Source organism: Ranitomeya imitator, chromosome 5 (genome assembly GCF_032444005.1).
Source record: "Ranitomeya imitator isolate aRanImi1 chromosome 5, aRanImi1.pri, whole genome shotgun sequence".
Taxonomy (NCBI): domain Eukaryota; kingdom Metazoa; phylum Chordata; class Amphibia; order Anura; family Dendrobatidae; genus Ranitomeya; species Ranitomeya imitator.
Genome location: NC_091286.1, coordinates 359,879,424 through 359,907,263, shown reverse-complemented (window position 1 = coordinate 359,907,263; position 27,840 = coordinate 359,879,424). Strand labels below are relative to the sequence as shown.

General features: G+C 48.1%; 1 protein-coding gene across 1 annotated transcript in view; it reads left to right on the top strand.

Moving 5' to 3' along the window:
• Positions 1-27,840, top strand: part of CD109 (CD109 molecule) — a 395,644-nt gene that overhangs the window by 106,137 nt on the left and 261,667 nt on the right. The window contains exon 10 of the mRNA XM_069726553.1: positions 9,026-9,135. Within this exon, the coding sequence (XP_069582654.1) occupies positions 9,026-9,135 (110 nt within the window). The remainder of the gene's footprint in view (positions 1-9,025; positions 9,136-27,840) is intronic.

Genomic DNA, 27,840 nt, shown 5'->3' with positions numbered 1-27,840 from the left:
GTTTCCATTGCTTTTTTGTGAAACAATTGGCCTTACTTGGGACCTGTGCTTGAGACTTGTGTTAAGCTTTTTATTTTTGCACAGTATTACTATATATAGTTATACATTTATGAAAAAATTCAGTCTAAAATCTTTTAAGCATCAAGTGGCCAAGAGTCCACTTCCAAATATTTAGCTGTGACCTTTTATTTCCCTACATATATTACCCTACAATAAAAAAAAATTAATGCATTCCTTTGGAAAGTTTACTTGAATGAGTCATATTCAGTCTCTGTAACATAGTGGTGCTGAATTATTAAGTAAGTCAATTCAAAACAGTGCAGACTAGTGTTGAGCGATACCGTCCGATACTTGAAAGTATCGGTATCGGATAGTATCGGCCGATACCCGAAAAATATCGGATATCGCCGATACCGATACCGATATCCGATACCAATACAAGTCAATGGGACATCAAGTATCGGAAGGTATTCTCATGGTTCCCAGGGTCTGAAGGAGAGGAAACTCTCCTTCAGGCCCTGGGATCCATAGGGAGGTGTAAAATAAAGAATAAAAATAAAAAATATTGATATATTTACCTCTCCGGCGGCCCCTGAACTCAGCGCGGGTAACCGGCAGGCTTCGTTGTTCAAAATCAGCGCTTTTAGGACCTGAGAATCACGTCCCGGCTTCTGATTGGTCGCGTGGCAATCACAAGCCGCGACGTCACCGCAAGCTATTGACGCGCTCATTTTTAAAAATGAGCGCGTTAATGGCTTTGAAAGACATAGCGGCTTGTGATTGGTCGCGTGGCCGCGACCAATCACAAGCCGCGACGTCACCGCAAGCTATTGACGCGCTCATTTTTAAAAATGAGCGCGTTAATGGCTTTGAAAGACATAGCGGCTTGTGATTGGTCGCGTGGCCGCGACCAATCACAAGCCGCGACGTCACCGCAAGCTATTGACGCGCTCATTTTTAAAAATGAGCGCGTTAATGGCTTTGAAAGACATAGCGGCTTGTGATTGGTCGCGTGGCCGCGACCAATCACAAGCCGCGACGTCACCGCAAGCTATTGACGCGCTCATTTTTAAAAATGAGCGCGTTAATGGCTTTGAAAGACATAGCGGCTTGTGATTGGTCGCGTGGCCGCGACCAATCACAAGCCGCGACGTCACCGCAAGCTATTGACGCGCTCATTTTTAAAAACACCTAAAAACACAATAGCTTGCGGTGATGTCGCGGCTTGTGATTGGTCGCGGCCACGTTTTTAAAAACACCTAAAAACACAATAGCTTGCGGTGACGTCGCGGCTTGTGATTGGTCGCGGCCACGCGACCAATCACAAGCCGCTATGTCTTTCAAAGCCATTAACGCGCTCATTTTTAAAAATGAGCGCGTCAATAGCTTGCGGTGACTTCGCGGCTTGTGATTGGTCGCGGCCACGTTTTTAAAAACACCTAAAAACACAATAGCTTGCGGTGACGTCGCGGCTTGTGATTGGTCGCGTGGCGGTCACATGGGCGGCCCGCGACCAATCAGAAGCCGCTATGTCTTTCAAAGCCATTAACGCGCTCATTTTTAAAAATGAGCGCGTCAATAGCTTGCGGTGACTTCGCGGCTTGTGATTGGTCGCGGCCACGTTTTTAAAAACACCTAAAAACACAATAGCTTGCGGTGACGTCGCGGCTTGTGATTGGTCGCGTGGCGGTCACATGGGCGGCCCGCGACCAATCACAAGCCGCTATGTCTTTCAAAGCCATTAACGCGCTCATTTTTAAAAATGAGCGCGTCAATAGCTTGCGGTGACTTCGCGGCTTGTGATTGGTCGCGGCCACGTTTTTAAAAACACCTAAAAACACAATAGCTTGCGGTGACGTCGCGGCTTGTGATTGGTCGCGTGGCGGTCACATGGGCGGCCCGCGACCAATCAGAAGCCGCTATGTCTTTCAAAGCCATTAACGCGCTCATTTTTAAAAATGAGCGCGTCAATAGCTTGCGGTGACGTCGCGGCTTGTGATTGGTCGCGTGGCGGTCACATGGGCGGCCCGCGACCAATCAGAAGCCGGGACGTGATTCTCAGGTCCTAAAAGCGCTGATTTTGAACAACGAAGCCTGCCGGTTACCCGCGCTGAGTCCAGGGGCCGCCGGAGAGGTAAATATATCAATATTTTTTATTTTAATTCTTTATTTTACAGATCCCTATGTATCCGATACCGATACCCGATACCACAAAAGTATCGGATCTCGGTATCGGAATTCCGATACCGCAAGTATCGGCCGATACCCGATACTTGCGGTATCGGAATGCTCAACACTAGTGCAGACCCATATAAAATGTTATTACTAACCACAGAAATCTGTGAAAAATGGATTTTCCTTGCACTTTCCAACTTTTGTTGCATATCAATTTTATTATATTAAAATAGTAGGGGAAGCTTGATTTCATCCCAACTCTTACTAAGTTTTGTCCCTGTAATGATAGCTGGGGAAATGTAATGGGCAAATAACAATTTTGAAGGTTTAAATGTTAAAACCCTAAATTGCATTAGCTTTTCTGTATAAGGTTGTACATTTGTACTAAAACAAGATTCAAAGCAGCTTCCTAGTTTCTTTTTTCATTAGGTTTCCGTTTCCAAAGTGTAGAGGCAGTTCACAAAAAAACTTATCCTTTCTGGTGTAGAAATCTCATAATTACACTGGGCTTGCAGCCTACACTCGGAAAGAAAAGTAGATGGACCCTGCAAAATAGTCTACTGGACAACTTTCATCTGGCGCTATGAATATATCTTATTAGAACTGCCATCCCGCTCAGGTCAACCCCACTTTCCACACCTATAGAAACATACAGGCCATTAACACCCAGAAACTTATGATGAACTTGCAGTCCTCATTGGCCCCTATTTCCTCCATCTCATGTCCTGATTCTGCATTGAAGCATTACAATGAAACCCTGCAAAGTGCTCTGGATGAAGCTGCTCCTCCTATACATAAAACAACTCGGCACAGACGGCAACAACCGTGGCACACGCTGCAAACACGTTTCCTGCAGCGGTGCTCCAGGTGCGCAGAACGTCTGTGGAGAAAATCTAATCTACCCGAAGATTTCATCCATTATAAGTTCATGCTAAAGACATACAATTCTGCCCTTCACCTCTCCAAACAAACCTACTTCAACACCCTCATCACCTCCCTGTCCAATAACCCTAAACGTCTCTTTGACACGTTCCAGTCCCTACTCAACCCAAGAGAGCAGGCCCCAACCACGGATCTCCGTGCTGACGATCTGGCCAATTACTTCAAAGAAAAAATTGACCACATTCGACAGGAAATCATCTCCCAATCTCTTCATACCATGCACTGTCCTCCCTCCCCCACTGCATCTAGTTCACTCTCTGACTTTGAAGCAGTTACAGAAGAAGAAGTAAGCAGGCTCCTTGCATCTTCTCGCCCGACCACTTGCACCAGTGACCCCATTCCGTCACATCTCCTCCAGTCCCTTTCCCCGGCTATCACCTCTCACCTAACAAAAATATTCAACCTTTCCCTAACTTCCGGTATTTTTCCCTCCTCATTTAAGCATGCCATCATACATCCATTACTTAAAAAACCATCCCTCGATCAAAACTGTGCCGCTAATTATAGACCTGTCTCTAATCTTCCCTTCATCTCTAAACTCCTCGAACGCCTGGTCCACTCCCGTCTTACCCGCTATCTCTCAGATAACTCTCTTCTCGACCCTCTTCAATCTGGCTTCCGCTCTTTACACTCTACTGAAACTGCCCTCATTAAAGTCTCTAATGACCTACTAACAGCTAAATCTAATGGTCACTACTCCATGCTAATTCTCTTGGATCTCTCTGCAGCATTCGACACTGTGGATCATCAGCTCCTCCTCACTATGCTCCGCTCCATCGGCCTCAAGGACACCGTTCTCTCCTGGTTCTCCTCCTATCTCTCTGACCGATCCTTCACTGTATGTTTTGCTGGTTCCTCCTCCTCTCACCTTCCCCTTACTGTTGGGGTTCCTCAAGGATCAGTCCTAGGCCCCCTACTCTTCTCGTTGTATACTGCCCCTATTGGACAAACAATCAGTAGATTTGGTTTCCAGTACCATCTCTATGCTGACGACACCCAATTATACACTTCTGCTCCCGATATCACACCGACCTTTTTAGAAAACACCAGGGATTGTCTTACCGCTGTCTCTAACATCATGTCCTCCCTCTATCTGAAACTAAACCTGTCAAAAACTGAACTCCTCGTGTTCTCTCCCTCTACTAACCTACCTTTGCCTGACATTGCCATCTCCGTGTGCGGTTCCACCATTACTCCAAAGCAACATGCCCGCTGCCTTGGGGTCATCCTTGATTCTGACCTTTCATTCACCCCCTACATCCGATCACTGGCTCGCTCTTCTTACCTGCATCTCAAAAACATTTCTAGAATTCGCCCTTTTCTTAATTTCGACTCTGCAAAAACTCTGACTGTTTCACTTATTCATTCTCGTCTGGACTATTGTAACTCTCTACTAATCGGTCTCCCTCTTGCAAAACTCTCCCCGCTCCAATCTGTCCTGAATGCTGCAGCCAGGATCATATTCCTCACCAACCGTTACACCGATGCCTCTACCCTGTGCCAGTCATTACACTGGCTACCCATCCACTCCAGAATCCAGTACAAAACTACTACCCTCATCCACAAAGCACTCCATGGCTCAGCACCACCCTACATCTCCTCCCTGGTATCAGTCTACCACCCTACCCGTGCCCTCCGCTCCGCTAATGACCTCAGGTTAGCATCCTCAATAATCAGAACCTCCCACTCCCGTCTCCAAGACTTTACACGTGCTGCGCCGAATCTTTGGAATGCACTACCTAGGTTAATACGATTAATCCCCAATCCCCACAGTTTTAAGCGTGCCCTAAAAACTCATTTGTTCAGACTGGCCTACCGCCTCAATGCATTAACCTAACGATCCCTGTGTGGCCTATTTATAATAAAAAAAAAAAAAGGGTTCCTCGCATCATGTTCTCATACACTTTATGCAGTATTAGCCCTTTGTGTCTGTACTGCTACATACTTAGGCAGGTAACTGGTTCATGCAGCTTTACATGAACACCTGAGCCTTACACTATAGCTGGTCCGAATAACTAAAGCAATTGTTACCATCCACCTCTCGTGTCTCCCCTTTTCCCCATAGTTTGTAAGCTTGCGAGCAGGGCCCTCACTCCTCCTGGTATCTGTTTTGAACTGTATTTCTGTTATGCTGTAAGGTCTATTGTCTGTACAAGTCCCCTCTATAATTTGTAAAGCGCTGCGGAATATGTTGGCGCTATATAAATAAAATTATTATTATTATTATTATTATTATTTCATGTAGTTATTTGCACAATTAACTTAACCCATGCTGCAAAATTTAGTCATAGAATATCAGTTAGCATGATCTAGAACATGGGACTTAAACTCAACCAGATAATAGGTTGAACATAGAAAAATTTGAAGTTGAGGGGCCACATTCCTTGAGGAATGAGATTACATTTTCATTGATACATTGATTTTTCTGTATGAGTTCTGAACACTTTTTATGTGTCAGGTATAATGAAAAAGGTACATGGCAAAATATTTTTATATTATTTTTCAGACTATTTTTATGCAATTATTTCCCTTTTTGTTAATCCTTTTAACTTTTACTTGTTTGATTGCTGATCTAATATCCTAAAATACTTCTGTACTGTAGGTCTTTAGCACTGTCAGATTTACTGTGACACTTCACCTGTCAGACCCTGCTTACTGCAAGGCCTTACAGGCCACTCTAGCTAGCTGACCTAAAGGTCATTACTTGGCCAAGAGATTCCATGGCATCTACTGTGATTACAGAGTGTCGATAGGCTTAAAAAGGAAGCCCCCTCTCTCAAATAACCATCTAAATACCACTGCGACTATTGTCACTGGTATCTAAGGGGTAAAACAGCCACAATCTGTATTAATACAAATTGTAGCCATTGCAGTATATTGTCAGCTATGATATTGTAAGGGGGAGTGCAGGCGGCTGGTTTGGGCCCTGCATTCCTGTGCATGTCTACCTAATGAAACTGGGTATGTTTTGCGTTTGATGTGTGCCCTGTGTAGCTTATGATAATTGACACTGTTTAATATGATAATCGCTGACACTGTTCTGATATCTGTGTGTTAGGGACAGGAATAGGGACAGTCAGTGGCAGTGGTAGGTCAGCACTGGTAAGGGTTATGGCAGTGTAGTTGTGGGTTAGTGTTAAGGGGGCACTGTAGAGTAGGAGATTAGATTGTGTTGAGAACTGGTTTCAGTCAGAGTAGTGACAGTTGAGCAAGGGGGCGGATTCAGGGTAGTGGCAGGGAGAGTGCCTTTCTGAGGTAATTTTAAAGTAGTGCGTGGAGCTAGAACAGAGTGAGAGGAATTGTTCAAAAAGGAGTGGTAGTTGTGTGGTGAGTTACAGTTGAAAGAGACAGAAGAAGCACTGAGGGAAGCAGGTCTGGAGATGTTAGATCCTAAAGCACGTGAAAAGCGAGGCAGTCTGCTGAAAGGGTCGTGGCTTGTCTGTGGGTTACCTCCCATGACGTCCGGGACTTACGGTCCGAACAGGAATTGCAGAGGCAACCTGATTTTTCGCCCAGGATGGGGAAAGTGGACGGGGAGCACCTAGTATCAAAAAGCTGGAGTTCCCAGGGGACTGGGGGTCTGGAAGCCACGGTGCTAGAAGATAAGCTGAAGGAAAAGAAAAGGGAAAGTGCAGGAGGAGAAGCTCTTATGCCTTTTGAAGATTGTTGGATTAAGTCTGTCATGAAGATGCATGAATTGAGTAAAGTTTTATTGAAAATGAATCGGGATTTTGATAACATTTGTGTGTGTCTGCAACGGATTGGAGCCCTGTATGCTGTGAAGGATTCTGACTCACAGGTGGGTGAACTACTTGACACACACAGCACACCACAAAATGGACATGATATTTTTGTAGCGGAGCGTCGGGGTGTGATGAGGAAGCAGCAGCAGCAATCCCTTGGTATGGCTACCACCCTGGCCCCCATTACAATATACACCTGACACTCACTGACACCCACTGATGATGGTGCCAGCGGTGTTTGTGAACCAGCGGCATCCTTGCACAGTACACATATGGTGGTTTGTGGAATATATTTCCTTGCATTATGCTGTACATGTATGACAGAAAGGGGTTACAAAAAATCCTACTCCATTTTCACCTACCACTCAGCTTAATACAAATCATGGCCATTGCAGCAAAGTGTCAGCTATGATATACAGCAGACACCCACTGATGGTGGTGCTGGCAATGCTTGTGAGCTGGTGCCAATATAGCACAGTACATGTACAGTTGTGCTTAAAAGTTTACATACTCTGGGCAGACTTTTTGCTATCTTGGCCTTTTTTCAGAGAATATGAATGATAATTCACTCAGCTTTTATGCACACACACTGATTACATGCAACCAGGTTACAGATGAGGATGTTACCTTTAGTAGCCATTCAAACCCATTTGTGTCAACTTCTGTGCATGTTATCAGGCCAAAATCACCAGGGTATGTGAACTTTTCTTGAGTGGCCATCTCAGTCTCCTGACCTCAATATCATTGAGCCACTCTGGGGAGATCTCAAGTGTGCAGTTCATGCCAGACAGCCCAGGAATTTACAGGAACAGGAGGCTTTTTGCCAAGAAGAGTGGGTAGCTTTACCATCTGAGAAAATAAAGAACCTCATCCATAACTACCACAAAGACTTCAATCCATCATTGATGTTAGAGGGGGACAATACACGGTATTAAGAAATGGAGTATGTGAATCTCAGGGTCATTTGGATGTTTTGGGTTGTCATTATGATTTTAAAACACAGTAGTTTGACAGTAAATGGCTTCACCCAACCACTAACCAGAATTAGCAAAAATTCTGCCGGGCTATGTAAACGTTTGAGCAGAACTGTATGTTGGTTTGTGGGATATCACCTCCCAACTCGCTCTACATGTACCCCGGATGTTGAAAAGAGGTTAAAATATTCCTCCTCTCCATATTCACTACCACCATCAGTACAGAATCGCAGGAAAGAGATGCCTCCTCTCTGATGTCATTAATGGGTGAGAACATGCTTTTCCTTCAGTCTGCTCTCTGTTGACCCGTAGATATATTGGAAGCTCTGTTGCCCCATGGGCTGCTGATGACAGGATTAGGAGTTGCATGTGGGTCCATGTCTATTTGTCTTGCAGAGCGTCTCCGCAAGATAAGTAGACATGCTGCTGTCTGGAAAGACGCGCCGCATGTCTGGTTACACAGGGCCGCCGGCTGTACGTAGCATCCAATCCGCAGCAAATCCTGAAGGAATCCTTAACGTGGAAACATACCCTTATAGTCCGAGGAGGAGAAAAAAAAGCCATTTGTTTGTACAACCAGTTCATATTACGACAAACGTATTGGATTTTGACCTTCAATACCAAACATCCATATGGTATAAATTACAAAAATCATTTGGTTTACATTTATTAGTTGTTTCTGTATTTAATGAATATTGCTTTGTTTATTTATTTAATTTGTTTTAATTTGATTAACTCATTAGTATGCTATGTGTAATGTTTCCCCATTGGTACCTGTATTCATTTTGGTAATTGGATTTCATTCAGTTAAACAGATTCCAATAGCCCCATTCTCTTTCCCATGATTAAGGGCATTTGCACTCAAGATCAGGTTTTTAATTGCTATGGGGTTCCACCTGTTTTATGAATTTTTGAATAAAGTTTTTTTTTTTTAATTTTACTTGATGGTTGTGTTAGCACCTTCCCTTTTCTCTGAATATATATAATCCATTTTTTGTTTAATTGTATTGAAATCTAAGTCAATAGAATGCAATTTAGTGTGATTCATTGCTTTTTTTTAACAGAGTAGGGCATTAGAGCATGTTGGTGTGGGGAAGAGGCATTCCAAAAACATTCTAAGCATTAACATTTTTATTAAATTTGCATTCAATTATATTATTAGTATTTGCATAATGTAATCTTTGTTACCAGGTGTATCGCTGAATGAAACATCAAGTGTATATGTGATCAACAAAGAGTACTACAGTGAGTTTCACAATTATCCTACAGTGTTGAAACCTACACTGAACTTCACTACATATGTAAGTTTTTTTAATATTTACACCTAATTTCTCCCACACACGAGACACTGTTACTTTTGTCATAAACGCAATTTTCATACAATCGAGTAGCACAATTATAGTGAATTATAGAAATATTGTTTATAACAGCACATAAAATTTAGAAACAAGATTTTAAAGGAAATCTGTCAGTAGGATCAACGCTCCTAAGATGTCTATATTGGCATGAAGGTCATAGGAAGCTGAATAAAGTGATATCTTGATATTTGCAATATGATATCTTATTTTCCAGAAATCTATATTTTTCATATATGTAAATGAGCTGTTAAGATCTTTGGGCCAGATACAGATCTTCCCAAGAGTCCGCCTCCAGAACGTATTTTAAATTAAGGGAAGGTGTCACCAGTGTGAGACGTGTAGATCTAGACTGTCAGTCATTACTGTACATGTTTCACTCCAATAATGCCTCCTTTCATTTAAAATAAGCTCCTGAGGCATATTCTTAGGGAGATTTATGTCCAGCTAATAGATTTTAGTAGGACATTTACACTACCGTTTAAAAGTTTAGGGTCACTTAAAAATTTCCTTATTTTTGAAAGAAAAGGACAGTTTTTCCAATGAAGTTAACATTAAATGATTCAGAAATACACTCTATACATTGTTAATGTGGTAAATGACTATTTTAGCTGCAAACGTCTGGTTTGTAATGCAATATCTTCATAGGTGTATAGAGGCCCATTTCCAACAACCATCACTCCATTGTTCTTATGGTGCTTTGTGTTTGCTAACTGTGTAAAAAGGCTAATGGATGGTTAGAATACCCTTGAAAACTGTAAAGCGCTGCGGAATATGTTAGCGCTATATAAAAATATAGATTATTATTGTTATTATAACCTTTGTGCAAGTAAGTTAACACAGCTGAAAACAGTTTGGCTGAGTAAAGAACCTATAAACCTGACCTTCCTTTGAGCTAGTTGAGAATCTGGAGCATTACATTTGTTGGTTCCATTAAACTCTCAAAATGGCCAGAAAAAAAGAACTTTCATATGAAACTCGACAGTCTATTCTTCTTCTTAGAAATGAAGGCTATTCCATGCGATAAATTGCCAAGAAACTGAAGATTTCCTACAGCGGTCTGTACTACACACACGCAAAAACAGCAATATACAATAGTTTAAATGTATCACATGATCCTACCAAAATCTTGAGAACATAGCATAAGCAGGAATGAAAACATAACTTTTAATGTATAACCAAATAAAGGAATATATTAAATAAACTGTCACCAAAAAAAAGTGTATCGATAAAAAAGTACTACTGGGTATACCCTGTCAGGGGACGTGCCGTACAAAATGTAGTACTTATTCAAGATTTTTGTGAAGACGCTGGCAGTGGTCCAGTGTCCTATCACTCAACCCAAGGTACCTGATTACATGGTGATAATACCTATAGAAGAAGCATTTATCAAGTGCCAATACAGATAAACAGGTAGCCTTGGTTGCATTAATATTAGCAGTTATCACAAAATAAAGGGAGGGGTAAGATTAATTGGAAAAGATATGTACACAAACGTAATATTGGAACAATCTCACCAATTGCTGAGGATAGGCAAGGTGCAGCCCCAATTCGCTTAGGTGGAGAAATCCTTCAACATCAGGAGACAATTCCCTGTCAGTCCCTGGGGGGCTATCAATAAATCTCAATCCCTGAGCTCCTGCCCTTACAAGGACATTCCACATCTACCCCTAAGGTATAACATGCCCTGCACTCTCCCTATTTCCAGGTCCCAACGCGTTTCTTTGCAAGCAGGATCATCAGGGGACTAGCTTGCATGGGAGATAAGGTGCTTCAGTGCTACAAATAGAGTTACCACCCTCTATACTAAACTGCAGAGAGTGGGAGAAACCGTTGGTTTCCACTTAAATATAGTGTGCTACAAGGCAATAATGGCCTATCACCTGTCAGGCCCAAATCATGTGACAGGTAATGAGCCAGACAATATGTGCGGCGCTTAAAATAGAAAAAGATACGCCAAAGTACTTCCTTCAAGAAAACAATCAAACACCATGCCCCATAGTATGCTCAAATTACCTGTCCGGTGCCTTTTCACATGTTTAGAGACGCCATAAACCTACGTGAATCCACGGGTCTAATGACTTCCTGTAACAACAGGAAGTTAGCATCGCCATAGCAACAAGACGCAAGTAAAGACAATATCTTAAAAAAAAAAAGGAAGTCCACAGTCTCTGAGAGGCTTTGCCAGTGGGCAATAGCTGCTGAAAAATACCGCAGACACCTTCACTGTGCAGCTTTACTTACTAAAATGCACCACCAGTTCATAGTGGGAACCCGCAATCAACGACTTCCGTTGAGGGCCGGATGTTAGCACTGCCATGGCTACAGTACGCCAGTCTAGCCTAAAAAGGTAAAAAGGGGCGAAGTAACTGCTCATTCAGGCAGCCTACGCCAATGGGCAATAGATGCCAAGGTGTAGTGGTAAGGAATAGTTATTAGATCCCATCATGTTTCATATGAGACGTCACAGTTAACAAATGTGGCCGCGAGAAACCAATCCCCAGTAAACACCGGATGTTGACGTTGCCACAGCAACCGGGCGCCTCCAACACTGCGCATAAAATGAAATGTAAGCCCATGAAATGGATTAATGAGCATGTAACTATAGCGCTACGCTAATGGGCGACAGAAATTGGATGGTACCAAAGTGTCTATTAAGTTTGTGTGATTAGATACTGCATCAGAGGGAGCCCACATCCATGTAGATGGATGCCATAATGTCACGGGATGGCGGTATACAGCAGAACAGATGTCATTGATGCATGAGGGCATACAGTGGACACAAAATGCTTATATGTCTACATTAGGAGTATGTCCTATGCGCTTAGTCGCACACAAGGACATCAGCGCTCATCAATGACGGTTAGACCTATAAGCTAATGAAACAGCCCCACTGATAGTTACAATTGCCCAATGTTGTAGGGTAACCGCTTGCAACTACTGCTCATACACACAAATAATAACTGTAGCTGCAACAGCCCATAAAAAGCTGAGTCAAATTAAGTGCACAGTGTTATATGGGAATGCTCCGAGTCAAATTAAATGCACAGTGTTATATACAGCAGAACAGATGTCATTGATGCATGAGGGCATATAGTGGACAAAAATGCCTATATGTCTACGTTAGAAATATGTCCTATGCGCTTAGTCGCACATGAGGATGTCAGCATTCATCAATGACGGTTAGACTTATAAGCTAATAAAACAGCCCCCCCCACTGATAGTTACAATTGCCCAATGTTATGGGGTAACTGCTTGCAACTACTGCTCATGCACACAAATAATAACTGTACCTGCAACAGCCCATAAAAAGCTGAGACAGATTAAATGCACAGTGTTATATGAGAATGCTCCAAGTCAAGTTAAATGCACCGTGTTATATGGGAATGCTCTGAATAGAAGATCAGCACATACACATATCTGTTCCAAAATTTGCTAAAAAAGAAGTGCCCCACATAGAATATATGATTGAGGCCATATAGATATCAGTTAACAATAGTGTTGAGCATTCCGATACCGCAAGTATCGGGTATCGGCCGATATTTGCGGTATCGGAATTCCGATACTGAATTCCGATACTTCCCGCGTATCGGATACCGGAATCGGAAGTTCCCAGAATTCAAATTGAACGCAGCAGCCAATGAGGAATGAATGAAAGTGTGGGCACATCCTGTTTAGCATGGTGGGCATGTAAGTACTGGCAAGGCTTGGATTGGCTGCTGAAATGATGTCACTCTGCACTATAAAAAAGCGCTGCCGCCATTTTGCGCTCACTCTGCTGTGATTTCAGTTAGGGACAGGACGCTGTGTTCTAACTGAGGGCCAGTTGAGCTAGCTAATTGCTTTATTTTCCTTTCCAAAGGCTAATTTAGCAAAACGCTGTGTGTTCTTCACTGTTCACCTTGCTCTTGCCTTGCAGCGCTGTTTTAACAGCGTTCTGCAAGGTCTCTGTGTGTGTGTGTGTGTGTGTGCAGCTCACTCTGTAGTCTGTGTGCAGCCATATACCCGGTTGTATTCAGCTCAGGGGGGGTTCACACTGCCTCACACAGTTGTTCTTTTTTGCTCTTAGTGCAGCCTGCTGCACATTTTTTCTCAAATTTCCTATTAGTGTTTTTCCACCAGTCTCCAGCTCTATTGTGGAAAAACACTACATAGGATAACCTAGAGGGGGGTTTTTGGGCCTTGCAGCGCCGTTTACGGCTGTCTGCACGGTCTCCGTGTGAGCCCAGCTCGCCCTGTAGTCTGTGTGCAGCCATAGCCGGTTGGATTCAGCTCAGGGTTCGTTACTGGCTCATACCTTGAGAAAAATTTTCCTTTTTTTCAAATAGTGCAGCCTGTTTAAAATTTGAAAAAAAAAATTCCTATTAGTGTCTTTCCACTCGTATCCAGCTAAATAGTGGAAAAACACTATATAGGATAACCTAGAGGAGGGTTTTTTGGCCTTGCAGCGCCGTTTACGGCTGTCTGCACGGTCTCCGTGTGAGCCCAGCTCGCCCTGTAGTCTGTGTGCAGCCATAGCCGGTTGGATTCAGCTCAGGGTTCGTTACTGGCTCATACCTTGAGAAAAATTTTCCTTTTTTTCAAATAGTGCAGCCTGTTTAAAATTTGAAAAAAAAAAAAATTCCTATTAGTGTCTTTCCACCAGTCTCCAGCTCAATTGTGGAAAAACACTACATAGGATAACCTAGAGGTTTTTTTGGGGGCCTTGCAGCGCCGTTTACGGCTGTCTGCACGGTCTCTGTGTGAGCGCAGCTCGCCCTGTAGTCTGTGTGCAGCCATAGCCGGTTGGATTCAGCTCAGGGTGCGTTACTGCCTCATACCTTGAAAAACAATTTCCTTTTTTTCAAATAGTGCAGCCAGTTTAAAATTTGAAAAAAAAAATTCCTATTAGTGTCTTTCCACTTGTATCCAGCTAAATAGTGGAAAAACACTATATAGGATAACCTAGAGGAGGGTTTCTTGGCCTTGCAGCGCCGTTTACGGCTGTCTGCACGGTCTCCGTGTGATTTAAACTAGCTCTGTAGCCCGATCTGCACCAAAAAAAAGGTTAAGTTCACCAAACACAACTTACACTTGTGTAGGCCACATTTGAAAAATAATAAAGTTTAGTCCACAATTTACAACATTAGTGTTTCTTACACCTGTTAGGAGGAGCATTACAGGAATAAGCACACTAAGGCCTTAGTACTTTTCTGCTTATCTTTATCTGTCAACCAAGATGAAGAGGGCAGGGAGTAAGGCACGTGGGCGTGGGCGCGGAGCAGGGAGAGGAGCAGGGAGAGGACGTGGTGATTCTGTGCCTGCTGCGGGCGCCGGTGACTCGTCGTCACTCAGTTTCAGCAGGGAACAGTCCTTCATGCGCAGCTTTGTCGGAGAGCGCCGTGCACCGCTGCTGCGTGAAGACCAAATTGAAGCCGTTGTCGGGTGGATGGCAGCTAACGCCTCGGCATCGACTTCAGTTAGTGCCACATCCTCTCAGGCACAGAGCACTGGAGAGCAGCCATCTGTATCTTCACCACCTGCCAAATTGGCCAGGCAGTCAGAGAGCCCAGGACAGGAGCCGTCTCTACTTCTGTTCTCTGAATCTCTTGGCTTGGAAACAGGGGGCCAGCCAAGCAGCATTGGAGAAATGGAAGAAGAGGCAGTGTGCAGTGATGCCCAACACCTTTTTCTCTCTGACTCTGAAGAGGCAGGTGGGCCAGTGCCTCCGGTGACCACAGCGCAGTACGCATCTGATGATGAAACTCAGGTGCCGCTTTCTCGTGCGTACTGTGCTGCTGAGACTACCCAGGAGGAGCAGTTGGTGGCAGAGGGTAGTGGAGATGATGAGGTCCTTGACCCATCGTGGCGTGAGGAACAGGAAGGTGGTGGGAGCAGCTCAGAGGAAGAGCTTCCTCTTACGGGCCAAAGAGGGAGAGGGAGGGGGAAGACTGCGGAGCCTGTAGCCTCCACTTTGGCACCCGTTAGGAGCCTGTCTCTTTCCAAAGCCAAAAAGGGCGCTCCCAAGACTTGCAGTGCCTGGTCCTTTTTTGACACAGTTGCAGATGACATTTGTTTTGTCAAATGCAAGCTGTGTCATCATAAAGTAAAAAGAGGGAAAAATGTCAGCAACCTCAATACCACAAATATGTGGAAACATGTGCGGACCAGGCACGCGGTGGAGTTACAGAAACACACTGAAGATGTAGGCCAACCAACAGCGGCAGCTACCACCTCTTCAGCTCGTGTTGCCTCTTCCTCCAGCTCACGCACAGCTGGTTTGGCTTCCTCCCAGAGACCTTGTGTAATTCCACCCACAGCACCACCTTCCCAGTCATCCTCACACTCCCAGTCTACTCTACAGCCATCGGTAGTACAGGCATGGGAGAAAAGGCGGGCATTCTCGGCCAACCACCCCCGAGCACAGGCTCTGAATGCAGGCATTGCCAAACTGTTGTCCCTGGAAATGCTCTCGTTCAGGCTGGTGGAGACTGACAGCTTCCGTGACTTGATGGCATTGGCAGTCCCACAGTACAAGGTGCCCAGCCGCTTTTACTTCAGCAGGCAGGCTGTCCCTGCCCTGCACAGGCATGTTGAGGCAAACATAAAACATGCGCTACTGAACGCCGTCAGTAGCAAGGTCCACCTCACCACCGATGCGTGGACCAGTCAGCATGGACAGGGGCGATATGTTTCCCTCACTGCCCATTGGGTTAATGTTGTTGAGCCAGGTACAGATCGTGCGAGTGGCGCAGGACGTGTCCTGCCCACTCCAAGGATTGCAGGAATCCAGTCTGTACGCATCGACTCCTCCTCTTACACCAGTTCCTCTGATTCCTCTCTGCAGGATCCGTCACAGTCCACCCCCACATGGACCCGTGAACGTTTACCTATGACCGACATGAGCACAGCCGTGGCCAAACGTCAGCAGGCCGTCTTGAAACTAGTTTCATTGGGGCATCGAAGCCACACAGCGCAGGAGCTCTGGAATGCCATAAAGCAGGAGAGCGATGTGTGGTTACTGCCAGCGAATCTCCAGCCAGGCATGGTAGTGTGTGACAATGGCCGAAATCTGGTGGCAGCTTTGGCCCTTGGCAACCTCACTCACATCCCATGTCTGGCACATGTGCTCAATTTGGTTGTGCAGAGTTTTCTGAGGGACTATCCGGATCTTGATGCCCTGCTGCACAAGGTCCGCCTAGAGTGTGCTCACTTGCGGCGTTCCAGCTTGGCCAGATCCCGCATTGCTGCTCTGCAGCGCCGATTCCGCCTTCCGGAACACCGCATCATATGTGACCTACCTACCCGGTGGAATTCCACGTTACATATGTTGGAGCGGTTGTGTGAGCAGCAGCAAGCAGTTATGGAGTACCAGCTGCATCAGGCGCAAAGAAGTCGCAGTCAGCGCCGATCAGACTTCACAACCACAGAGTGGGCCACTATGAAGGACGTCTGCCAGGTTTTGCGTCCTTTTGATTATTCCACGCGGATGGCAAGTGCAGATGATGCACTAGTCAGCATGACTGTCCCCCTTATCTGCCTGCTTCAGCAAACTTTGCAAGGGTTAAGGGATGATGTGGTGGAAGAGGTGGAGGATGAGGAGTCACCTTTTCCATCAGCTTCTGGAGAGTCAGCGCCACGTGGTTCCTCACAAAGGGGTACGCAGGGGCCAATTTGTGAGGAGGATGAGGAGGAGTCAATGGAGGAGGAAGAGCTCCGTCCAGAGGAGGGAGCGACACAATTGTCCAGTGGTCAGTGTGTACAGCGAGGGTGGGGTGATGACGAGCGGGCAGAGATCATGTCTCAAGCAGGGGACAGCGTTTCTGGGCCGGTTGGCACTCTGCAGCACATGGTGGATTTCATGCTGCAGTGCCTGAGAAACGACCGCCGCATCGACCACATTCTCAACATGCCTGATTATTGGGTGTTCACCCTCCTCGATCCTCGCTACCGGGACAACGTCCAAAACCTCATCCCTGCGTTGACCCGGGAGCGTAAATTGCGGGAGTACCACGACACACTGGTGAATTCCATCATCTTCTCCTGTCCAACTGAGAGGAGTGCTGCTAGTGCTTTACAAAGCAGCTCAGTGCGTCGAGGCAGTGGGGGAGGCTCTGCCCAAAGAGGGAGCAGAAGCAGTGCCTCTGCCCAAGGCAAGCCCAGTATGGCACAACTCTGGCACACTTTTGTGTGCCCGCCCCAAATGTCTACACCATCACCGGCGGCTCCAGTCAGCAGGAGGCAACGGTTCCGTCAGATGGTGACAGACTACATGGCTTGCCCTCTTACTGTACTCCCAGACGGCTCTTCCCCGTTCAAGTTTTGGGTCTCTAAGCTGGATACATGGCCAGAGCTAAGCCAGTATGCATTGGAGGTGCTGGCTTGCCCTGCGGCTAGTGTCTTATCGGAACGTGTCTTTAGTGCCGCAGGTGGTGTACTAACAGACCGTCGCATGCGACTATCCTCCGATAACGTTGACCGGCTTACTTTCCTGAAAATGAACCAGGCCTGGATCTCGCAGGAATTTGCCACTCCTCTGCCTGATTAAGTAATTGGGTGTCATCCAGGTCTCCTGCTGTGTTCATCTTTCTACCACCTGAACTGCTATTCCTGGGCTCCAACACCGCCAGTTGCGGCTCAGAAGTGCAGGCTGCACAGTAAAAACATACGACCCAGTGTTATTGGGTTTCAGTAACGTCAGCTGATCCCCAGCTGTGTAGCCGGCAATGTGTCCTGCGACCGCCACGCTGGCACAACAACCTAAATGTAAGGGAACCTGTCCCCCCCCCCCCTGTCGTTTGTTACTGAAAGAGCCATCTTGTGCAGCAGTAATGCTGCACAAGGAAAAGGTAGCTCTTTTTTTTTAGCTCTTTGCACACGCAGAACTTAACACTTATAAAATGTGTTCACTGATACCGTTATACCGTCCCGGAGCTGGGACTTTCCTTCGTAATGTGACGCAGCACAGCCGTCATTCCTACCCCCTTGGTGCCATGCGCTGCCTCCTCAGCGTTGTTTTAAGCTGTCACGGAGCCTGCGCTGTTCTGTTATCCCTTGGGCATGCCCTATTTGCGCTGCCTGTCTTCTGACATAATTTGGTGTCAGGCTGGCTGCGCCTGTGCGGCCGCGGTGCCCGAGATCCCGCCTCGCAGTGTCTTCTGATTGAGTCACACTGCGGGCCTGGGATCCATGGGCATGCGCAGTGCATATCTTCCCCTCGGGCTCTCGCTCATTTCCCTCCGCCTTCTTTAGACTGTGCGCCGTCAGCTGATCCCTAGCATGCCACGGCCGTGACACCGCACAGTCTGAAGAAGAGGGAAGGAGGGGAGTGAGAGTCGAGGTTATGCACTGTGCATGCCCATGGTTCCAAGGCCCGCAGTGGGATTACGTTAGATGAGACTGCGAGGTGGGATCTGGAGCAGCGTGGACGCACAGGCACTGACAGCCTGACACCAAATTATGTCAGAAGACAGGCAGCGCTAATTGGGCATGGCCAAGGGCTAACAGAACAGCGCAGGCTCCGTGGCAGCTTAAAACAACGCTGAGGAGGCAGCGCACGGCATCAAGGGGATAGGAATGACAGCTGTGCTGTGTCCCATTACGAAGGAAATTCGCACCTCCGGAACGGTTTAACGGTATAAAGGGACACATTTTTAGTGTTTACTTCGGTGTTTGCAAGGAGCATAATTAAAAGAGCAACCTTTTCCTTTTGCATCCTTAGTGCTGCACAACATGGCTCTTTCAGCTACAAACGTCTTGGGGGGGGGGTTAAAGGTTTCCTTTCAACTTGCTCCAATCAGGCTTCGGCCTACACTCTGTTCCTCTGCTCCTCCTGCTGTCCCTGGGCTCTAACACCGCCAGTTGGTGCCTGGAAGTGCTGTGTGCACAGTCAACAGTCGCTCCTCTGTTATTGGGGTTCAGTAACGTCAGCTGATCCCCAGCTGTGTGTGCGGCAATACCTCCAATCTGCTCCTCCTGCTGTCCCTGGGCTCTAACACCGCCAGTTGGTGCCTGGAAGTGCTGTGTGCACAGTCAACAGTCGCTCCTCTGTTATTGGGGTTCAGTAACGTCAGCTGATCCCCAGCTGTGTGTGCGGCAATACCTCCAATCTGCTCCTCCTGCTGTCCCTGGGCTCTAACACCGCCAGTTGGTGCCTGGAAGTGCTGTGTGCACAGTCAACAGTCGCTCCTCTGTTATTGGGGTTCAGTAACGTCAGCTGATCCCCAGCTGTGTATCCGGCAACGTGTCATGCGACCGCCACGCTGGCACAACTAAAATGTAAGGGGACCTGTCCCCCCCCCCCCTAGGCGTTTGTTACTGAAAGAGCCACCATGTGCAGCACTAATACTGCACAAGGGAAAGGTCGCTCTTGAAATTATGCTCCTTGCAAACGCTGAACTACACACTCATGTAATGTGTCCCCTCACACCGTCCAACCGTCCCGGAGGTGGGACTTTCCTTTGTAATGTGACGCAGCACAGCCGTCATTGCTACCCCCTTGGCACCGTGCGCTGCCTCCTTAGCGTTGTTTGATTCCGTCATGGACCCTGCGCTGTTATGTTATCCCTTGGCCATGCACAGTTTGCGCTGCCCGTCCTCTGACATCATTTGTTGTCGTCCTGGCTGCGCCTGTGCGTCCACGCTGCCCGAAATCACACCTCGCAGTGTCGTCTAATGTGATCCCACAGTGGGCCTGGTATCCATGGCCATGCGCAGTGCATATACTAGCCTCTCACTCCCCTTCTTCACGCTTCTTCAGACTAGGCGGCGTCAGCTGATCCCTAATAGCATGCCACGGCCGTGACGCCGCACAGTCTGAAGAAGCAGGAAGGAGGTGAGTGAGAGGCGATGATATGCACTGCGCATGCCCATGGATCCCTGGCCCGCAGTGGGACTACATTAGATGACACTGCAAGGTTGGATCTCGGGCAGCTTGGACGCACAGGCACTGCCAGCCTGACACCTACATGATGTCAGAAGACGGGCACCGCTAACTGTGCATGGCCAAGGGATAACATTACAGTGCGGGCTCCGTGACAGAACCAAACAACGTTGAGGAGGTGGTGCCCGGCACCAAGGGGGTTGGAATGACGGCTGTGCTGTGTCACATTACAAAGGAAAGTCCCACTTCCGGGATGGTTTGACGGTGTGAGGGGACACATTATATGAGTGTGTACTTCAGCGTTTGCAAGGAGCATAATTTTCGGAGCCACCATTTTCCATGTGCAGTATTACTGCTGTACAAGATGGCTCTTTCAGCAACAAATGCCTGGGGGGGGGGGGTTAAAGGTTCCCTTTCAACTTGCTCCACTGCAGGCTTCGGCCTACACTCTGCTCCTCTTTGATTCCCTGGGTTTCAACACTGTCAGTTGCCACCTGGAAGTGTTGTCTACACAGAAAAAAACACTAGGTGATGTGTCAGTGGGGTTCAGCACCGCCAGCTGTTCCCCTGCTGTGTAGTCGGCAACGTGTCCAGCACAAGCCACGCTGGCACAACAGAACAAAAGCTGCCACCAGTGCAGGCTTCGGCCTACACTCTGCTCCTCTCCTCCTCCTGCTGACCCTGGGCTCAAACACCGCTAGTTTTTGCCCGGAAGTGCTAGCTGCACAGAGAAAAACACCAGCCAATGTGTTAGTGGGGTTCAGCAACGCCAGCTGTTCCCCTGCTGTGTAGCCGGCAACGTGACCTGCAAACGCCATGCAGGCACAGGAACTGAAATTAAAAGGGAACCTGGCCCCACCCCCCCAGGTGTTTCTATGTATAACAGCCACCTAGTACAGCAGTACTGCTGCATTTGTACAAGGTGGCTGACTTTTTCTCCTTGCCCACGTGGAACTCAACACGTACAAAATGTGTCTCATTGAGACCATTCCACTGTCCCTGAGGTGTGACTTTCCTTTGTAATGATACGCAGCACCCCCCTTGGTAGCGTTTCCCGTCTTTTGTCATCATGGTTAGCTGGCTGCGCCTCTGCATCCGCCCTGCTAGAAACAACGCCCCTCGTTGTCATATTTATTTTGTCAGCGAGGGTGTGGTTTATGGGCACGAGCAGTGCATATGTTCGCCTGTCTTAACTCATCTCCTTCCGCCTTCTTCAGACTGTGCGGCCTCCTGGCCGTGGTAGGCGATAAGGGATCAGCTGAGGCCGCCCAGTCTGGAGCAGGTGTAAGGACATGTGTAAGCGGCAAACCTATTTACTGCACAAGGCCACGAATCCCAGCCACGCAGTGTGATTTTTTGAAAACACACTGTGGGTCTGGGATTCATGTCCATCGCTAACCGCAACGGCCGACATGAAATGAGGTCAGAAGACAGGAAGCGCTCACAGCGCATGGCCAAGGGATCACAATAGCGCAGACTCCTGTACAGCAAATAACAACGCTCAGGAATCTGCGCCCAGTACCTAGGTGCAAATTTTGACACCTGTGCTGCGTCTCGTTAAAAAGACAAGTCACGCCTCCACAACTGTTTGACAGTATAATGGGCTAAATAGTGTACGTGTTTTAGTCAGCGTGTGCAAGGAGCAAAACAAATAGAGCAACCTTTTCCTTGTGCAGCATTAATGCTGCACAAGGTGTGGCTCTTGTACCTTGCAACACCTGAGGGGGGGGGTTAAAGGTAACCTTTGAAATTGGTTCAACTAGGCTTCGGCCTACACTCTGCTCCTCTACTCCTCCTGCTGACCCTGGGCTCAAACACCGCTAGTTTTTGCCCGGAAATGCTAGCTGCACAGAGAAAAACACCAGCCAATGTGTTAGTGGGGTTCAGCACCGCCAGCTGTTCCCCTGCTGTGTAGTCGGCAACGTGTCCAGCACAAGCCACGCTGGCACAACAGAACAAAAGCTGCCACCAGTGCAGGCTTCGGCCTACACTTTGCTCCTCTCCTCCTCCTGCTGACCCTGGGCTCAAACAACGCCAGTTTCTGCCCGGACATGCTAGCTGCACAGAGAAAAACACCAGCCAATGTGTTAGTGGGGTTCAGCACCGCCTGCTGTTCCCCCGCTGTGTAGCCGGCATCGTGTCCAGCACAAGCCACGCTGGCACAACCGACCAAAAGCTGCCACCAGTGCAGGCTTCGGCCTACACTTTGCTCCTCTCCTCCTCCTCCTGCTGACCCTGGGCTCTAACACCGCTAGTTTTTGCCCGGACATGCAATCTGCACAGAGAAAAACACCAGTCAATGTGTCAGTGGGGTTCAGCAACGCCAGCTGTTCCCCTGCTGTGTAGCTTGCAACGTGACCTGCAAACGCCACGCAGGCACATGAACTGAAATTGAAGGGAGCCTGCCCCCCACCCACAGGTGTTTCTATGTATATCAGCCACCTTGTACAGCAGTACTGCTGCATTTGTACAAGGTGGCTGACTTTTTCTCCTTGCCCACGTGGAACTCAACACGTACAAAATGTGTCTCATTAGAGACCATTACAATGTCCCTGAGGTGTGACTTTCCTTTGTAATGACACGCAGCACCACCCTTGTTAGCGCTGCCCGTCTTTTGACATCATTGGTTAGCTGGCTGCGCCTGTGCATCTCCCCTGCTCGAAACAACGGCCCTCGGTGTCTTATTTTTTTGGACAGCGAGGGTGTGATTGATGGGCATGTGCAGTGCATATGTTTGCCTGTGTTCACTCATCTCCTTCCGCCTTCTTCAGACTGTGCGGCCTCCTGGCCGTGGTAGGCGATAAGGGATCAGCTGAGGCCGCCCAGTCTGGAGCAGGTGTAAGGACATGTGTAAGCGGCAAACCTATTTACTGCACAAGGCCACAAATCCCAGCCACGCAGTGTGATTTTTTGAAAACACACTGTGGGTCTGGGATTCATGTCCATCGCTAACCGCAACGGCCGACATGAAATGAGGTCAGAAGACAGGAAGCGCTCACAGCGCATGGCCAAGGGATCACAATAGCGCAGACTCCTGTACAGCAAATAACAACGCTCAGGAATCTGCGCCCAGTACCTAGGTGCAAATTTTGACACCTGTGCTGCGTCTCGTTAAAAAGACAAGTCACGCCTCCACAACTGTTTGACAGTATAATGGGCTAAATAGTGTACGTGTTTTAGTCAGCGTGTGCAAGGAGCAAAACAAATAGAGCAACCTTTTACTTGTGCAGCATTAATGCTGCACAAGGTGTGGCTCTTGTACCTTGCAACACCTGAGGGGGGGGTTAAAGGTAACCTTTGAAATTGGTTCAACTAGGCTTCGGCCTACACTCTGCTCCTCTACTCCTCCTGCTGACCCTGGGCTCAAACACCGCTAGTTTTTGCCCGGACATGCTAGCTGCACAGAGAAAAACACCAGCCAATGTGTTAGTGGGGTTCAGCACCGCCAGCTGTTCCCCCGCTGTGTAGCCGGCATCGTGTCCAGCACAAGCCACGCTGGCACAACCGACCAAAAGCTGCCACCAGTGCAGGCTTCGTCCTACACTTTGCTCCTCTCCTCCTCCTCCTGCTGACCCTGGGCTCTAACACCGCTAGTTTTTGCCCGGACATGCAATCTGCACAGAGAAAAACACCAGTCAATGTGTCAGTGGGGTTCAGCAACGCCAGCTGTTCCCCTGCTGTGTAGCTTGCAACGTGACCTGCAAACGCCACGCAGGCACATGAACTGAAATTGAAGGGAGCCTGCCCCCCACCCCCCCAGGTGTTTCTATGTATAACAGCCACCTTGTACAGCAGTACTGCTGCATTTGTACAAGGTGGCTGACTTTTTCTCCTTGCACACGTGGAACTCAACAAGTACAAAATGTGTCTCATTACAGACCATTACAATGTCCCTGAGGTGTGACTTTCCTTTTTAATGACACGCAGCACCCCCATTGTTAGCGCTGCCCGTCTCCTGACATCATTGGTTGGCTGGCTGTGCCTGTGCGTCCCCCCTGCCCGACACAACGCCCCCCGTTGTCTCATATATTTTGACTGCGAGGGTGTGATTGATGGGCACGAGCAGTGCATATGTTCCCCTGTTTTCACTCCCCTCCTTCCGCCTTCTTCTGACTGTGCGGCCTCATGGCCGCGGCATGCGATAAGGGATCAGCTGAGGCCGCCCAGTCTGAAGCAGGTGTAAGGACATGTGTGAGCGGCGAACATATTTACTGCACAAGGCCACGAATCCCAGCACCGCAGTGTGACTTTAGGAAAAGCCACTGTGGGTCTGGGATTTATGGCCATCGTTAACCGCACCGGCCAACATGAAATGAGGTCATGAGACGGCCTGCACTAACAGGGTATTGCCAAGGGATAACACAAGAGCGCAGTTTCCTGTACTGCAAATAACAACGGTAAGGAATCTGCGCACAGCACCTAGGTGTAAATTTGTACACCTGTGCTGCGTCTCCTTAAAAAGACTAGTAGTCACGCCTCCACTACTGTTTGACAGTATAATGGGCTAAATAGTGTACGTGTTTAATTCAGCGTGTGCAAGGAGCAAAATTAAATAGAGCAACCTTTGACTTGTGCATCATTAATGCTGTTCAAGGTGTGGCTCTTGTACCTTGCAACACCTGAGGGGGGGGTTAAAGGTAACCTTTGAAATTGGTTCAACTAGGCTTCGGCCTACACTCTGCTCCTCTACTCCTCCTGCTGACCCTGGGCTCAAACACCGCTAGTTTTTGCCCGGAAATGCTAGCTGCACAGAGAAAAACACCAGCCAATGTGTTAGTGGGGTTCAGCACCGCCAGCTGTTCCCCTGCTGTGTAGTCGGCAACGTGTCCAGCACAAGCCACGCTGGCACAACAGAACAAAAGCTGCCACCAGTGCAGGCTTCGGCCTACACTTTGCTCCTCTCCTCCTCCTGCTGACCCTGGGCTCAAACAACGCCAGTTTCTGCCCGGACATGCTAGCTGCACAGAGAAAAACACCAGCCAATGTGTTAGTGGGGTTCAGCACCGCCTGCTGTTCCCCCGCTGTGTAGCCGGCATCGTGTCCAGCACAAGCCACGCTGGCACAACCGACCAAAAGCTGCCACCAGTGCAGGCTTCGTCCTACACTTTGCTCCTCTCCTCCTCCTCCTGCTGACCCTGGGCTCTAACACCGCTAGTTTTTGCCCGGACATGCAATCTGCATAGAGAAAAACACCAGTCAATGTGTCAGTGGGGTTCAGCAACGCCAGCTGTTCCCCTGCTGTGTAGCTTGCAACGTGACCTGCAAACGCCACGCAGGCACATGAACTGAAATTGAAGGGAGCCTGCCCCCCACCCCCCCAGGTGTTTCTATGTATAACAGCCACCTTGTACAGCAGTACTGCTGCATTTGTACAAGGTGGCTGACTTTTTCTCCTTGCACACGTGGAACTCAACAAGTACAAAATGTGTCTCATTACAGACCATTACAATGTCCCTGAGGTGTGACTTTCCTTTTTAATGACACGCAGCACCCCCATTGTTAGCGCTGCCCGTCTCCTGACATCATTGGTTGGCTGGCTGTGCCTGTGCGTCCCCCCTGCCCGACACAACGCCCCCCGTTGTCTCATATATTTTGACTGCGAGGGTGTGATTGATGGGCACGAGCAGTGCATATGTTCCCCTGTTTTCACTCCCCTCCTTCCGCCTTCTTCTGACTGTGCGGCCTCATGGCCGCGGCATGCAATAAGGGATCAGCTGAGGCCGCCCAGTCTGAAGCAGGTGTAAGGACATGTGTGAGCGGCGAACATATTTACTGCACAAGGCCACGAATCCCAGCACCGCAGTGTGACTTTAGGAAAAGCCACTGTGGGTCTGGGATTTATGGCCATCGTTAACCGCACCGGCCAACATGAAATGAGGTCATGAGACGGCCTGCACTAACAGGGTATTGCCAAGGGATAACACAAGAGCGCAGTTTCCTGTACTGCAAATAACAACGGTAAGGAATCTGCGCACAGCACCTAGGTGTAAATTTGTACACCTGTGCTGCGTCTCCTTAAAAAGACTAGTAGTCACGCCTCCACTACTGTTTGACAGTATAATGGGCTAAATAGTGTACGTGTTTAATTCAGCGTGTGCAAGGAGCAAAATTAAATAGAGCAACCTTTGACTTGTGCATCATTAATGCTGTTCAAGGTGTGGCTCTTGTACCTTGCAACACCTGAGGGGGGGGTTAAAGGTAACCTTTGAAATTGGTTCAACTAGGCTTCGGCCTACACTCTGCTCCTCTACTCCTCCTGCTGACCCTGGGCTCAAACACCGCTAGTTTTTGCCCGGAAATGCTAGCTGCACAGAGAAAAACACCAGCCAATGTGTTAGTGGGGTTCAGCACCGCCAGCTGTTCCCCTGCTGTGTAGTCGGCAACGTGTCCAGCACAAGCCACGCTGGCACAACAGAACAAAAGCTGCCACCAGTGCAGGCTTCGGCCTACACTCTGCTCCTCTCCTCCTCCTGCTGACCCTGGGCTCAAACACCGCTAGTTTTTGCCCGGAAGTGCTAGCTGCACAGAGAAAAACACCAGCCAATGTGTTAGTGGGGTTCAGCAACGCCAGCTGTTCCCCTGCTGTGTAGCCGGCAACGTGACCTGCAAACGCCATGCAGGCACAGGAACTGAAATTAAAAGGGAACCTGGCCCCACCCCCCCAGGTGTTTCTATGTATAACAGCCACCTAGTACAGCAGTACTGCTGCATTTGTACAAGGTGGCTGACTTTTTCTCCTTGCCCACGTGGAACTCAACACGTACAAAATGTGTCTCATTGAGACCATTCCACTGTCCCTGAGGTGTGACTTTCCTTTGTAATGATACGCAGCACCCCCCTTGGTAGCGTTTCCCGTCTTTTGTCATCATGGTTAGCTGGCTGCGCCTGTGCATCCGCCCTGCTAGAAACAACGCCCCTCGTTGTCATATTTATTTTGTCAGCGAGGGTGTGGTTTATGGGCACGAGCAGTGCATATGTTCGCCTGTCTTAACTCATCTCCTTCCGCCTTCTTCAGACTGTGCGGCCTCCTGGCCGTGGTAGGCGATAAGGGATCAGCTGAGGCCGCCCAGTCTGGAGCAGGTGTAAGGACATGTGTAAGCGGCAAACCTATTTACTGCACAAGGCCACGAATCCCAGCCACGCAGTGTGATTTTTTGAAAACACACTGTGGGTCTGGGATTCATGTCCATCGCTAACCGCAACGGCCGACATGAAATGAGGTCAGAAGACAGGAAGCGCTCACAGCGCATGGCCAAGGGATCACAATAGCGCAGACTCCTGTACAGCAAATAACAACGCTCAGGAATCTGCGCCCAGTACCTAGGTGCAAATTTTGACACCTGTGCTGCGTCTCGTTAAAAAGACAAGTCACGCCTCCACAACTGTTTGACAGTATAATGGGCTAAATAGTGTACGTGTTTTAGTCAGCGTGTGCAAGGAGCAAAACAAATAGAGCAACCTTTTACTTGTGCAGCATTAATGCTGCACAAGGTGTGGCTCTTGTACCTTGCAACACCTGAGGGGGGGGTTAAAGGTAACCTTTGAAATTGGTTCAACTAGGCTTCGGCCTACACTCTGCTCCTCTACTCCTCCTGCTGACCCTGGGCTCAAACACCGCTAGTTTTTGCCCGGAAATGCTAGCTGCACAGAGAAAAACACCAGCCAATGTGTTAGTGGGGTTCAGCACCGCCAGCTGTTCCCCTGCTGTGTAGTCGGCAACGTGTCCAGCACAAGCCACGCTGGCACAACAGAACAAAAGCTGCCACCAGTGCAGGCTTCGGCCTACACTT